The sequence below is a fragment of the Dufourea novaeangliae genome, unplaced genomic scaffold, assembly GCF_001272555.1.
Source record: "Dufourea novaeangliae isolate 0120121106 unplaced genomic scaffold, ASM127255v1 scaffold48, whole genome shotgun sequence".
Lineage (NCBI taxonomy): Eukaryota > Metazoa > Arthropoda > Insecta > Hymenoptera > Halictidae > Dufourea > Dufourea novaeangliae.
The window spans coordinates 2,032,210-2,048,109 of NW_015373938.1; the positions used below are offsets into that span (position 1 = coordinate 2,032,210).

General features: G+C 30.5%; 2 protein-coding genes across 2 annotated transcripts; one reads left to right on the plus strand and one right to left on the minus strand.

Annotated features, from left to right (window-relative positions):
- Positions 1 to 1,373: 1,373 nt before the first annotated feature.
- On the plus strand, positions 1,374 to 5,788 carry LOC107185593 (DCN1-like protein 3). Its single transcript, XM_015573312.1, has 4 exons — positions 1,374 to 1,614; positions 3,429 to 3,592; positions 3,885 to 4,189; positions 5,047 to 5,788. The coding sequence occupies exons 2-4, from the start codon at positions 3,511 to 3,513 to the stop codon at positions 5,644 to 5,646; spliced, it is 987 nt and encodes a 328-aa protein (XP_015428798.1). The 5' UTR covers positions 1,374 to 1,614; positions 3,429 to 3,510; the 3' UTR covers positions 5,647 to 5,788.
- Positions 5,789 to 12,255: 6,467 nt separating this feature from the next.
- Positions 12,256 to 15,473, minus strand: LOC107185523 (leptin receptor gene-related protein). Its single transcript, XM_015573217.1, has 5 exons — positions 15,411 to 15,473; positions 14,601 to 14,692; positions 13,382 to 13,580; positions 12,560 to 12,710; positions 12,256 to 12,485 (listed from the first exon to the last, which is right to left on the minus strand). The coding sequence occupies exons 1-4, from the start codon at positions 15,471 to 15,473 to the stop codon at positions 12,600 to 12,602; spliced, it is 465 nt and encodes a 154-aa protein (XP_015428703.1). The 3' UTR covers positions 12,256 to 12,485; positions 12,560 to 12,599.
- Positions 15,474 to 15,900: the final 427 nt, after the last annotated feature.

Genomic DNA, 15,900 nt, shown 5'->3' on the forward strand with positions numbered 1-15,900 from the left:
CTACCCAATTGACGTTAATGAACACAATGCAATAAAATCCTCGGCTACTATGAAATTTGATAAAATTCTATAACAGGCTGGTTAAACCGGGTAATCCCCAGTTTTTCCTCTAGTTCCTTAACTCGCCGTTTAATGGCTGTTTCAGAAGACACAACCGTTGTGCAACCGTTGAGTGATTTCACTAGATTTGACTCTGAACGCTACACCCTACTAGGTGAGCGATAGCAAATCTAGTGAAATCACTTAACGGTTGCACAACCGTTGAATTATTTCCCTAGATTTGATTTTGAACGCTATACCCTATTACGCTACACCTACTACGCGCTGCGATTTGATTGGTCGGGGTTTTTCGTTAATATCTCGGTAACGAAGCCTCAGATTACATTGTTGCTAAGGAAAAACTTCTTCCAATTCACCCCCTGAGTGCCCATTTTCGGGTCGGACAACATTTTTGTTACACCTTATATATGTCTATAGTTATAACTGTTATAACCTAGGCTATATTGCAAGACTTGATGCTAATCTGCTGCTAATCTCCGTGCAAGTTCTTGGTAGCAGATCTTGCATCAAACTTGTAGCCATGTTGAGTACGTAACATTATAACAGACATTGGACAAAATTATGGCTTTCCAGGTTTGGCTGACTGGGTATTTACATTCCGCAACAAAATACTACCATTATTGAAACACTTAAATACTTTAAATTTTATAATTCAAAATTAAGAAGAAGGTTACACGTAATACGGTCTTCTGTCGTTCTGTTACATTTTGTATAAAAAAATAAATAAAAATATAATTCCTAGAATCCTAAATGTTTATTTTTAAATTTGACTTATAATTTTCAATTACACATACACCTATATATATAACGATCGTTAAAATATATCGTAATTGTAATCGATTACAACTGATAACTTCATCTATTAATGTTTAAGTTATTTAATTATAGTTGTGCTGTCATGATAAAGAGAAACTCATAAAAGATCCGAAGCAGGCATTAAATTAACTTGCACGTGGTCATAGCTGTAAATAATTTTTATTTATAAAAATGTAACCAAATGTACCTGTCAGTAAAAGTCATATTTCATATGCACCGACCAGTACCGACTTAATGGTTTTTTGACATACGTGTCATCTTACTAGTGACTCTTATTTTTATGGTGTATCGGCACTGAATTTACGAAAAGTGTATCGTTGTTGCTCTTCTGCAAAGGGATTTTCCTGTTATTCATTAAAGTGCGAACAATATACATGTATCTTTATTGTTGTGCTTTCATGGCGATGTTTCATTGATACAGATCCATCGAATAATTGGAAACGAATGGATGCTTTGTTCATGGAATAATAGTATCGCTATATCATTTTGTGAGGTTACGTTGTTACAAATGACAGTTGTATTTGATCGAATACAATTCAGACCTGGAACTCATGCAAAGGAGATGATCGAAAAGGCTGGAATCGAAGAATCTTGGTAATTCCGACTGTGACAAATGAAAGTTGCAAAATTTCCAATAAATGAGAATTTATGAATGTGGATACAGCGAGATATTTTGCGGGGGGTCTTTACTGGAGTTATCGTGACCCAGGTAGACCAAAAGTCCTCCTTAATAATGAGGTAAAAAATCCATTTAATACACACGTTTTTCTATCACATATTTTTATGTCTTGAAATCCAGCCTTGAAAACTATACTATGGTACGAAATTTTTACATTATTTACTACATATATGTATATACTACATATTAGTTGTCGTAACAAATGTACAAAACTTTAATAGATTGTTTTCAAGATCATTTTGACTGAAAAATGTGACATGAATGAAGATCCTATTCTCAATACTTATGTACACTCAGAGATTTGAGGCTTTCATGGCCTGGCATCATACAGTTCTCACTGTTGAGGCTTTCGGGTATAAGCCGTGTCCTTGTGGAATTGTTTTCCCAATGTTTCGCAAGTATTGCAGATACCTTCATCAGTGGGTCGAGGTCTAGCTGCAATACTTGCGAAACATAGGGAAAACAATTCCACAAGGACACGGCTCACACCCAAAAGCCTCAACAGTGAGAACTGTACTTATGTACACTATCAACCAAAAGTTTAGAACTATATATGCATTAGTCTCTTTGTTTATGCTAGAAATGATGTTAAGACACAGATTGTTTTGATTACTGTACATGGTACACAATTTTTATAAAAACTACATGCAACATTTTTTTAACGTTTGAGCACCTAATAAAGGATTTGTGTTTACAAGTATAAATTTCTTGTTTCTCTTATTCATTCATAATACTTTCACTTTTGTATGGTTTAAAATAACTGATAGTTTATTAGAATTTTTCCATTTCTATCTAGTAAAAGGCAGATGCATCGTTTGGTGTATATAAAAATCTGTTAGAACAGATATTGGTCAAGCTTACACATAGTTTCGAATAAAATATTAAATAAATATAATTTATACTTTAAATAATTTTATATTTAATCTTTATTCGCATATTATTAACCATGTACAGTAATAAATACATTGAACGTACAAAAAATTAGACATTGAATAAGAGAGTTGAACAGGATTCAAATGTGGCAATAAAATGAAACATCCTACTGGTAGACAAATACCTTATTACTTATGCTACTTGCCCATACGTTATCTATGCTTCTAGTACAAAACATAAGGGAATCAAAAATTTTTATTTTAAATATATGTCACATTTTGTAGTCAAGAATTTACCTTAATGTCCCCTACAATATACAGTGAATCCTCGTTGAGTGTGGGGGGGGTGGCTCGGTTCCTCGACGGAACATTCACGTGAGAGGCGAAAAGTCGTCAGCACCTCATAAATTTGTTTTTTTTTGCTCCGTTTGAAGCCGAGCTTCTGCAACAAAGTACAAAGTATGCGCTTGATACAAAGGATGACATTTGAACACTCAGTGCCGAGGAGCCTTCGCACACTCAACGAGGATTCTTTGTAATGGAAAAAAAATTATATGGTTTCATTTTAAAAAACCAGACCCATGATGACCAGGGTTTGTTATGAAAAAAAATGTGTTTTCAAAATGTTTCTTATCATTGTATGTTGTCCACTCAACGCAGATAAACTTTGATTAATAAAATTTTTTTTTTCACATTGTTGCAAACGGCGGAAAAATCGTGCGGACTGTTAGAATGAATACCTTGTATAAATATTAGTGTAGTATATGAAATGATATTTGTACTCTAAATGTCTGTATCAGAATATAATTTTGAGAGCTCTGAACTATCAAAAAGTGGCGATATTTTAAAGTATGGATAATAGATACTGAAAATTAATCTTGTCGACCTTTGATTTTTGAAATTTATTGTATTCTATGTATTAAGCAACCACACTTCAGAATGAATTATTCTGCTGGTGTTAACGTAAATAATTAAAACGATTATGTTGTTTTATGGTTTAGATTTTGATTAAGACTGCCAATGTAAGACTGAAGTACTGATGCATAGGATAATTGTGTTTGATGTTAAGTACGGACAGCATCAATGGGAAACTGTTTTTCGTGCTTTAAGGTGCCTTTTCCACCAGCCACCACTGATCACTCCTCGTCATTGGAACAAAAAGACGGTAATCATTTCTGTAATTCGTTGATGGATGAGTCTTTCTTGTTTGTTGTATTTAAATACTTAATGAAATTATCACTAAATATACTATCAATACTTATTACAATATTAACTATACGTACAGAGTCTGTAAATTCAATTTTATTTACATTTTTATAGATTGAATGACTTCTTGTACAGTTGTATTATCGACTTCACTGCTATTTATATTTAATAAAATGCAATACACATCAATTTGTAATTATACTTTTATACGACACTGACAATGTTGAACATAATTGTTATAATGGTTGTAGAAACAATGGAACTTAGGGGTTTGTTCCCAAATTCTTGCCAACAAAGTGGGCCATTAGTGCCTGAACCACACATAAATGGAAACAGAAAATCCATCACAACATTATCGACATTCAATAACGTAGGATCTGATAATTGTGGATCCATGCCCAGTGTACAAAATAATTTACGGTTGTCAAGAGGATTTTATACATGTTTACCGCCATTAGGTAGGTCTGGACAGTCATCTGGACTGACTGTAACAATTGAATCAAAACAACAGAGAGAATCGGAGAGCAAATTAAATGCATTATTCGACCAATATAAGGTAAACTTTAAATTTGGATTTTCATTGTGTTCTAGTAAATACACTTAATTCCTTTTTTACACAGATTTTTTTATGATTCCAATTTAACACGGTTTAGAAAGAATATAAAATTTTCTTTTTTGCACAATCTGTTTTGATTTAATACGGATTTGGATATCTTGGTTAAAGATTTTCACTCAATTTCAATTATATAGAAAATAGTTCCTACGCATTTTTCTAGGAAATTGCTTTCAGTTAAACGAAAATTTATAATTTCTTTATCGTATTATTTTTACTGGTTCTTATTGTCCAGAGGAAACTTCATTTTTTCATGTACACAGTAAGGTCAATGTCCCTATTTCTAATCACGTCCCGATTTCTACTCAGTACTTATATTTTTTATTTAATGCAAAAAGTTAAATGAAAAATTATTTCAATTAGTTCAGTATTTACGTACAAAATGCTACAGCTTGGTGTTCAATAAGTAGCAGCATGTTGACAGAAATAAATTTAATAAGTGTGTCTGTCCATCGTAAGGAAATGTGATTTGAGCGATTCTGTTGCGATCGTGAGTTACACGTGAACGCTGCGTTTTACTTTTAAAAATTTTTTTAAATAATTTTAGTTAAATTTAATTATAAAGGGAGGTTTAAAATTTATGTCTAATATTAAAGTTTTTTTTATCGATTGTTGCATAAATAAATAATAAATATCAATTTTTGCGATAGCAGAACTCTTACATGATTAGAAATAGGGAGATTAACCTCAGTTTTTTTATACGGATTTTTTGGGAACGTGTCTGACGTGTAAAACCAGAATTAGATGTATAAAAGTTTTAATCGAAAATATACACTTGAAATACGATTTCTTACTAATAGGATCCGCACAAAGATGTAATTTTAGCAGACGGCATAGAAAGACTTTGCAATGATTTACAACTATCGCCGGACGAATTTCAAGTACTTGTTCTTGCTTGGAAACTGAATGCCGAACAGATGTGCCAATTTACGCGTCAGGAATTCGTTGCTGGTTTAAAAGCGATGAAAGTGGACAGTATACGTGGTATACAAACAAGACTACCAGAAATCGTTCAAGAGTTGTCCATAAATAGTGATTTATTCAAAGATCTCTACCGATTTACGTTCCGTTTTGGCTTGGATGTTAATTCAGGCCAAAGGATATTACCAGCTGACATGGCAATCGTACTGTGGAAGCTTGTCTTTACATTACGCGAACCGCCTCTTCTATGTAGATGGCTGAAGTTTCTCGAGTGCCATCATGTTAGAGGTATACCCAGGGATACGTGGAACATGTTTCTGAATTTTGCCGAAAGCATTGGCGATGATCTTGGTGCCTACGATGATGCAGAAGCATGGCCAAGTTTATTCGATGACTTTGTGGAATATGAGAATGATCAAATGAACCAGAATATCAGTAAAGATGATATCATGAAAAATGTATCTATCGACAAAGCTTAACGTGGGTGTTTTAAATTTTTCATTGTGACAAAGGTATTATTAGCTTACATTTTGAATTCGAAATAGGATTATTAAAACTCCAGATCCAGACAGGATCGTTTAAAATTCTTTGACCATGAAACGACTAAAATATTTTCTCTATAAGGCCACCTTATAATTTATATCTTAAGTTTATCCCTTACACAGTACCAAATTAAGTGAAATCGTTAGAAGTACAAGAGAAAGTTCGATTCGGAAGATTTCATTTGAATACAATTCCCAGTATATTAATATTTCTTATACTTTTTGAAGATACTGTTAAAAGAAAAAAAGGAATAAATGGAAAAATAATAATATATCACGTATTATATAGAAATTTTTCAAAAGTTTATCTGACGATCTACATCTTATAACATTAGAATATTATGTGGTGTAACTTTCTTTGACATTCGTGAAAACTTCACCACTCTAAAACAGATTTGATAATTTGTGATCATAGTCTATAATATTGTTTTAAATGGACTTACAGTTTATTTAAATTATGTTCCTATTTATTATTATTATTTTTTTAATATCCATAATTTGAAATCTTGATAATGTTTAGAAACAGAAGTAAGTATTATTAACATTTTCTAACGATCACATTTCGATGTAATAAATTTGTTCAGACATATGTATATAGTGCCATGTCTTTCGAAAACATTAAAAACTTATTCGATATAAATGATACCGTAGTATATCATTAGAAATGTTACGATCTACTGATTTTTGTCCGTGAAAGTATACTAAATATTTACATTGCAGTTTTGACTACTGCACATGTTTTTTAACTTCACATAGTCTCGCTTTAGAAATCAATATATGAAATTTCGAAAGAATTACGAATTTGCTTGAACGTACTCGGTGTTGTTTGTCTACATTATTTGTCAAAAATAAAATCTTCAAAAAAATGCTTAACAACTTGAAACATTATTGAATGTTACTTTTACAGAGGAACTTAGAAGTTTGAGTCACAATACAATTAACAAAAATTTTCTTGTTATAACTCCATTATTTGAAATATGCTTGCACTGTAGATTTAAAAAATGAAATTATTCTATAGTTGGTGTCTTCGTTAAATAAAACGAAAAATTCTTCAATGTTAATATAAAATTTCTAATAGAAAAAATTATTTAGTATAGAGTAATTACTTTCGTGTAATTTCCACGAAATTGATAACAGATTGTTTCCCCTACTGTGTGAAGTACATAGCAAAATTAAAGAAAATCACATAAATCATAGTCCAAGTAATAAGAAAAAAGATAAATACAGAGAAATCCCTAAATGGATACATAAAACCACAGATACGGAGGTTGTACTGTATCTTCATTATTTTCAGACACAAATTTTATTACATTTTAAAAGTAATAATATTTAGTATTTAATTTATGATCCATTTACCACATCAATCTCATTTTCTACAAAAAAAAAAACTATTAATGAAAATTGTAAAAAAAATGTCAAGACCTGTAAGGCATATATTTAATATTTCTTGATTTACACGTTATGTAACAAAAGTTCCTCTGTGTTAGATTTAGTACTGTCCAATTTATAGATTATAGAGAATTATGAAACTTACGCGAGCGTGTATAACTTACAGTCAACAAACGCACATATACTATTAATTTATTTCTGTAATTTAACGAAGGGCTTGAATTTACGTTTAAACCCCGGGCTTACCGAAAAGTTAGCTTTATGTATATTACTATATACCAGGAACGTTGTAAACTTTCACTTAATTAACATTTGAATAGCAGTTTTAATAAGTACGTAGGAATTGTTTTTTATTGTGATAACTTCTAATCAAATGAAATGTTTTAAGCGCATTGCTTTCACAGAATAAGCTTGGTGATGATGCGAAAGATGAAGTGATAAATATACATAGAACTTGAGTGCTAAATGCAATAGATATACGTATACAATGAACATTGTACATTACCCAGAACTCATAAGAAATTGATTTTAATTCTCCGATACGAATGCAAACAGTAGTGAAAGGTTTATGCATTTAAGCAGTTTAATAATGTCAATAACTATAATCTTCTGATACTTTTCACAGCAATGTCTATGGTCTGATATGTAATAAGAATAAGTTACTTATTGTTAAATGTAATTGCTGCTCGGATGAAATTCTAACAATTGTAATTATAAACTGTGTGTACATATTATGGTAATAATGTAAAAACTGGACGTACTTTTAATAACGTGTACACATCACAATACGCAACATCCAGTATATATTACTATGACAGAATTTGAACATTAAAATTAACAGTGATAGTTTTATAAATGTTTTAATAGTGAGAAATATATAAAAAAAAAGATCGAGTTTTTAAGTTTTTAAGTAAAATTTTTATTTCTTTATGCCACTTTACACTTTGCTTAAATACTTGTTTACACTAATGATCTCAAAATAACCCAGATACATAATTAATACATACTTGATTACAGGAAACAGTTTAAGTTTAATTAAATGAAAATCTATTAAGGGAGACGAGATTTTAAATCAACTGTCTCATGTAACTTAAACCTATTGACATGAATAATCATTGATATTAAGTCTGTATGTTTATGACGAAAATTCAGTATTAGAAATATTTTTCCAGAAATATAATTTCTCTATTAATATAAATTATAAAATTATTTTTTTATAAACACCATAAATTACATTTCAAGCTATCTTTCGTAAAACAATATTAACACGTCTAAAGAACCAACATGAGAGAATTCTAAAGATAACACAAAATTATCTCAGAATTATTATTTTATAACCAAATGTATAAAATTTAATAGTAAATTTTATTCTAAATGATTTTATGTACTAAATTAACTATCTATATGAAAAATAAAGTTTTTATGAATTCATAAATTTATTTGCATTTATATCTATGTATGAATCGCTTGAAGAATACAGCGTACTTAGATTTTCCGAATGTTAATTACTTCATTCTTAATAATTTATTAAGCAGTAATGAATTACCGAGTTTGAAATATATTTAATTTTGTTTTTATATGATAGATACGTTCCCGAAAAATTTGTGTAAAAAAAAAAAGATACCGTGCATATGAAAAAATGGAGGATTGTCAGCAAATTATAAGAACAAGTAAAAATAATCTTTCAATCTGGAGCAATTTCTTAGAAAAACATGTAGGAATATTTTTTCGTGAGAATGAAAATTATGTATATGAACACTTTTAAGAAGAAAATTTTATGGGACTGTGTTAGATCAATACAAATAGTGCAAAAACAGAATTTAATTTTTTTCTAAACTACGTTAAATCAAAATCGTATAAAAATAAAATTAAGTGTCATTCTAAAAAATTTAGTTTGTATAATGCACTGTGAGAACAATTTATAATTTATATAATATATGTGCAATTGTGCTGTATTAAATGATTGAATGCTAACACATATATATAGATACTATTATATATTGTATATTTTTATCACTTACAAAAACTACTTAATAAATATCTTATGAAAAGTAATATTAAATAACACATAATGTATAATTAATGCTGTCTATAAAATCATAGTGATATTCTATATTCCTACAACTATCTCGACTAATTATTGTAATTATACATTTTCAATCATTTTAAAAAATCTATTAACGATGACATATATTTTTTTTAATATACTTTCATATTTTTTCTGACACTTCACCTAGTACCCACATATACTTCAAAATAAATTTGAGGCACTTAGAACAACTTAAAATTGTGCGATGCTTTTCAGATTCTTTACTAATTTTTTCAAATCTTACCTAATTTGTCAATGGACATTAAACGCTAGTCATTTTTTAAGAAAAATTTGATTAATTATGAATGTATCATGTGTATATGTGTCACACTGAAATGAATATCAGGCTTGATTGTTACTAAATATTTATGTTATTGATATAAAATTGTTCATTACGATTCTCTACATTAATTCTGTGCTATAACTAAAATAACAGTACGTTTAATTGTAACACAATTTGTTTCTTTTTTTTTTATATCTAATAAGTTTCGTTATCTTCAATTTCTGTCGTATTGTTAAAAAATTATTTTCTTGGCATCTTTCAGGATGATCAATAATATTCTTTTTCCTTTATGGGATATATAGTTTTAAAAATTCATGCATTTGTGTAGCCATCTTGCAATTGCCTTATATATATAGATTCTCTACAATGTAATTATAAGTTGGCATAATATTGTTTCTCCAATAGGAGGACAGATGCATTTCTGTTATCTATAAAATACGCTGTTCAATAAGAATATACATGCTCTTTCAATAAGAACTGCTATAACCTCCACCTCCCCCTAATAGTCAATAAAGACTGATTAACTCTACCATCTTCTCTCGTTATTTTATTAACAGCAACAAACTTTCCAACGTTTTCCTACTAGATAGATCTACCAAATTGAATTTTTTATTTTCTCGTATAACATATAGTAATTGGAGTAACTGTATGAAATTGATCATGGTTGTTGTTATAAACATTATGAACTATAATGTTAACATCGACTGACAAAGTACATGTTAATGTCAGAATAGTTTGTTTCCTTTCAAATACATTTTCATATACCAATCAAACTATTTTGCAGCAGCCGCTCTCACTCATTGTGTCACAAGATAGCTAATCAGCGAACCCTAAAACTAGCTTCCTCGTGGAGTCTGTTGTAATTACATCATTTCCATTGATTTTATCTATATAAAATTTGCACCAAATCGCCTTAGAGTTCTTGACTTCAGTATCAGCATCTTTCAAGTTACAAAGTTTGAGTCCATTCTTTAAGCTGATCTCACTGTGTATTTTGTGCGAAGCTGTCAGACTGTGAAGCACAGCCTCTTTGGCTTGGTCCAGAAAACAAATTTAAGGAACAGTGTAATTATGTAATTATATGATAATGTCGTTACTCTACTACACGAACATTGCCTGCTTTGTCATCGACAACTGATAATAAAATTCTATTTATTATGTATAATGTATACACGAAAAGTAAAACTCCATAAAGTAATAATATACAGGGTGTTCAGTTTCTGATGCCAGAAACTTTAAGGGGTCATTATACAGGGTGGGGCAATAACTATGTCCACTTTGAATAGTGCCGTTATTTGTAATAATATGAAAAAATATTATATACAAAACTTACACGGTATAGAGGGGGGCATATGGTGGCACAAACATTTTCTGCGTGGATGAAGGCATAGAGGAGATTTCAAGATCATCTCTATTTTTTTAATGGAATGCTATGTTTTTTTTATCGCCGGTGCTGAGACGACTTCAGCGAGCTATCATTGAAGGTGACGCAAGGTCAAATGTGTTAGTACAATATACTTTCTTACACTACAAGAGATGCTCGAAGTGGTGACCGTTTGCGTCAATGCAAAGTTGCAATCTTCGTATCGCTGCATCACGTGCAGGTCGTATCGTTTCTAAACTTATTCTAGCACCTGCTGCAATTATCTGTTACTTTATATTTTCTGGTGTAGTGGGTACTCCTTGACAAACAGCATTTTTCAATGCTCCCCAGAGAAAAATATCTAATGGGGTTAAATCTGGAGAACGAGGTGGCCAAGAAACTAATCCTCCACGTCCTATCCATTTATTTGGGTAAAATTCGTTCAGTGCATCTCTTACTCTCCGAGCATAACGTGCTGGACACCCGTCGTGCTGTAACCACATCATTTGGCGAACGTTTAGTGGTACATTTTCTAATAAAGTTCCCTATGAAATAATGCAGCATGTGCTAGAATAAGTTGAGAAACGATAAGACATGCACGTGATGCAGTGATACGAGGATTACAACTTTGCATTGACGCAAATGGTCACCACTTCGAGCATCTCCTGTAATGTAAGAAAGTTTATTTTACTACCACAGTTGACCTTGCATGACCTTCAATGATAGCTCGTTGAAGTCATCTCAACACCGGCTATCACATCGCGATAAAAAAAACATAGCATTCTATTAAAAAAAAAAGATGACCTTGAAATCTCCTGTATGCCTTCATCCACGCAGAAAATGTTTGTGTCACAATATGCCCCCCTCTATATCGTGTCAGTTTTGTATATGTATAACATTTTGTCATATTATTACAAATAACGGCAATATTCAAAGTGGACATACTTACTCACCCACCCTGTATATACATGTTAAAATAAAACGAAAATCGAGAATAATGAAATTGTGCTGGAGGCTTTGTTCTCAAATCATTAACAGTTAAAAATTCGGGCTAGAGGTTTAACTCTTAGCCAAAAATATGACATGCAACATCTGCATATGAGCCTAGAGTAACCTATTGGCGACACTTCATAGAAAAGTACACCCGAATATTGTTGCACAAGGGAGATCTACAGATGTTGGGGTTGTAGCAAGAGAAAGGTACACGTCACACCACGTTTAGCTAAGAAGTAAGGGCGTATGTTTTTCATGTGACAAATATACTCGACGATATTGTCATAGAATTTTTTAAATTTATATATATATATATATATTATGTTTATAAAACAATCAATTATATCAGTGTTAATCTTATTATTATTGTTATTACGAACTTAGATTTAATAAGACATAAAATGTAAATTTTATACATTCCATTATATTTGTGCCTCTAATTTTATTGAAGGAGTTTGTAAGAAACTCTATGCTATGAAAAATTGTAACTTTAATGATCACATAGTAGCATTAGTATTGACTATAATATAAACAGCTTACACTAATGTTTATGTTATATAAATAGTATACCATCAATTTTGGGATGACTTAGAATTAATACATTTCTGTCAGTCATTGTAGTATATATTTTATATTCTTCTGTTTGTCTTGTAAAAAATCTGAAAGTGTTTAAATAGTATATAGAAAACTGGAAATTAAATTATATGCAGTATAATATTACCATAATTATTACCGTGTAAAATTAATAAACAAGTACAGCAAAGTACAATATTTCACCACACACTGTCGGCATGTTCTTCCTGATCGGAGGTCATAAAATAGAGTAGAGTTAGATACACAATAACATTACCTGTTAAAGTTAAGTAACAAGCAACCCATTCAATCTGAAAATCAATATTGTTAAATTCTGTGTCTATTATTTTATTCAATTAAATTTCTTTGATATACAGGGTGTTCCGCTTAAAACGGACCGCCTAAATATTTTCCCTATCTGTGAACATACGAGAAATATTTTTCACGTAATTTAAATGATTTCAAGAGATGAAGTAGATGGTGGAAAAAATTATGTAAGTGAATTAAACATTTTTAAAGTTCATGGTCATTTTAAGATCATACTATTATACATGGAAAAATACACAATAATGTTGGCTCTAATATACAACATGAAAAATTATGTGCATATACGTAAAAAAACATAGGTGACCTTGAAAAAACCATTAAAAAATAACACTGATAAAAAAGTTTTGCCGCCATCCAATTCGTCTCTTGAAACCATTTAAATTACGTGAAAAATGTTTCTCGTATGATCACAGATAAAGAAGATATTTATGTGGCTTGTTTTAAGCGGAATACCCTGTATAATACATAGACTGCAGATTTTATGAAATTACAGTACAGTAAAACGTTTAATGAAACTTACTGAAGTTTTTGTTTCATTTGAAGTCTACCGAAACTCTTTAATAGTGTAAGTAAAATTCTATACTTGCATAAACAACCGCAGTCTAATAATATCTTATAACGACTAAATAAAAAAATGCATATAATTTGAATGTACCACTGGATCACTGGCTGGAGATCTTGCTAATACAATAGGAAGACCGAAAGAAGACACAATAAATCCCATGGTAATGAATACGGCCAATTCCAAACATGGATTTCGATTACTACCGTAATCATTTGTGTACCAAACTGCAAGCCCAGTTGGAATTGGTGACAATGCATAGAATAATACAACAAAAAATGGCCACCACACTCTAGAGGCAATATATGAAATTAATTAATATTATATTGTAATCTTCGATAATATAAAGTACATGATATCATTTCCATATGTTGATATAGATATACAGGATGTAACGTAACTGGTGGTACAAGAAGAAAAGTGGTAATTATATATAAAATAAAATAACATTTTTTTGTAACTCTTTTCGTTTCCCAGCTAATGGTGACTTTGAACATTGATAAAGCATGCAAGTCCAATTTTAGCCACTACTGAGGTATAGTGGCATATGAGGTATGCTTTACTCTTAATGTGGCAGAGACATGTTTATTCAATGTAATCTGACCAATACCAAAACACCTCACAGTAAATAGTTGTGTATTGAGCTCAGCGGTCCTTTGGTTTATCATTGAAACGTGGCTCTGCATTAGGTTCTCCATACCCAAGTATACCCTGTCACTATATACACGGTGTCTCAGCTAACTTGATCACCTTGAATAATGACTTAACGGTACACTTTATGAAAATTTTGAGACATGGAACTTAAATAGCATCAAGGGATGCATCTTATAAAGTATGTGCTTTTCTTGTGAGTGGAGGTATTTCAGAGATTTCAAGGTCTCCTTGATTTTTTTTAACAGCATGGCCTATTTTTTATACCATAGATCGATAGAGTATCAAATTCTATGTAAAATTGTGTTGACCTTCATACATCCTAAACCCAATAGTTAACGAGATATTTTTAAGATTTCTACCTACGTTTTCACTTGTGTTACCAGTTACAAGACACTTGGTGGACAAGAGGTAGCGAACATGTAAAATTAACTCCTTAAGAAGAAAGAGTAATTAATGAAAATTGAATTTAAGTTAATACATTTTCCTATGGTTATGGACAAACCTTAAAACTTTCCTGCCTCAAATTCTCATAAACAGAATTGTTTGTGATGCGCAAAAAACATTTTTATAATCGCCAGAAAAATTTTACACATTCTCTGCACCTCATCCGTTACATATAATAAAGAATAAATACATTTATGATAATGGTAGTACTTACTTATTGGCTGGTATTGTACATCCAAGTAGGACACATGTTATACCAATAGATCCAGCAAATGCCGAAAATACTAATCTATAAACAAATGTCTGCTGTAATTTACATGCAACAAAATATGTATAATAAACAAATTAGAAAATTATTTTAAAATACTTACGCTGTTAGTCAATAAAGACCATTAAATGCATGAAACAAAAAAAATAATATACATAAATAGTAAATTTTTATTAATTGAAAATTATAAGTAATTGTACTTCATGAAGTTTTGTAGCAGATTCATTTTCTTACTATATAAATTTCATATTGTCTTGCAATGTTTTAAGGAAAATGTTTTTATAACTTCAAAATGTTCATAAAACAGTTTCATTTACAGAATTTACTATTTCATTTATGCTATCTTGGAACCTTGAACATATATAATAATCTACATGTATATGATTTAAATACAATTTAACTATTTTCACAAAATTAGAAAAGTACATATTGTTTACAGCTGTTTAATTTTTTTAATAAAAGTTTGTTAACAGAGAGTTAATGTACAAAAATAAATACTAAGTTAATAATGGTATAAAATAAGTTAGTAAATACGCGTTGTTTATATGCAGAAATTGTTCACCAATGACAACAACAGTAATAAGGTTATGTTTTTAGTATATCATTTTAATTCTATATTTATGTTGAATTCTTTGTAATAGTATCATTTCTTTCAAATTTTACAAGAGCACAAGTTCTCTATTTAAATTATCTATCTTATGACCTTTCATTCCAGCCATCATACACCAGTTTGACAAGTACGAATATCGAATTTACACTTTTAGACTGTTTGTGACGTAAGCCACCTAAAGCTTTATACACTGTCAAGCCTAAAACCATGCTACTGCGATTGGCCAATTTTACGCCAGATAGGAGTATGCCTTTGTTTGTCAAATAAATAACAATAATTAAATTTTATTTATATATGTGTTCTTATTAAATATTTTCTAATATTCTTAAAATATATACATATTATAACATACAAAATTCGTTTTAAAACGGTCCAAAATAAAATACATTTGTTTGCAGTAAATATTATCTTAATGGGGGTTCCCCATAGAAATCAACCGAGTAATGCAAAACATCAGGGGCTTCCCCATCACGAGCCAGCAGTTGGAAAATAGGAACCGGAAGAATGTTAAAAGTGTTCAAAAACAGCATTGCAACACTAATGCAACGATGAAACTGTTTTATTTCTGGTTTTTTTGATTAATGAAAATTTTATGAACACTGACGTGCAAACTCAACTTTTGCTAGGGGAAAAAAG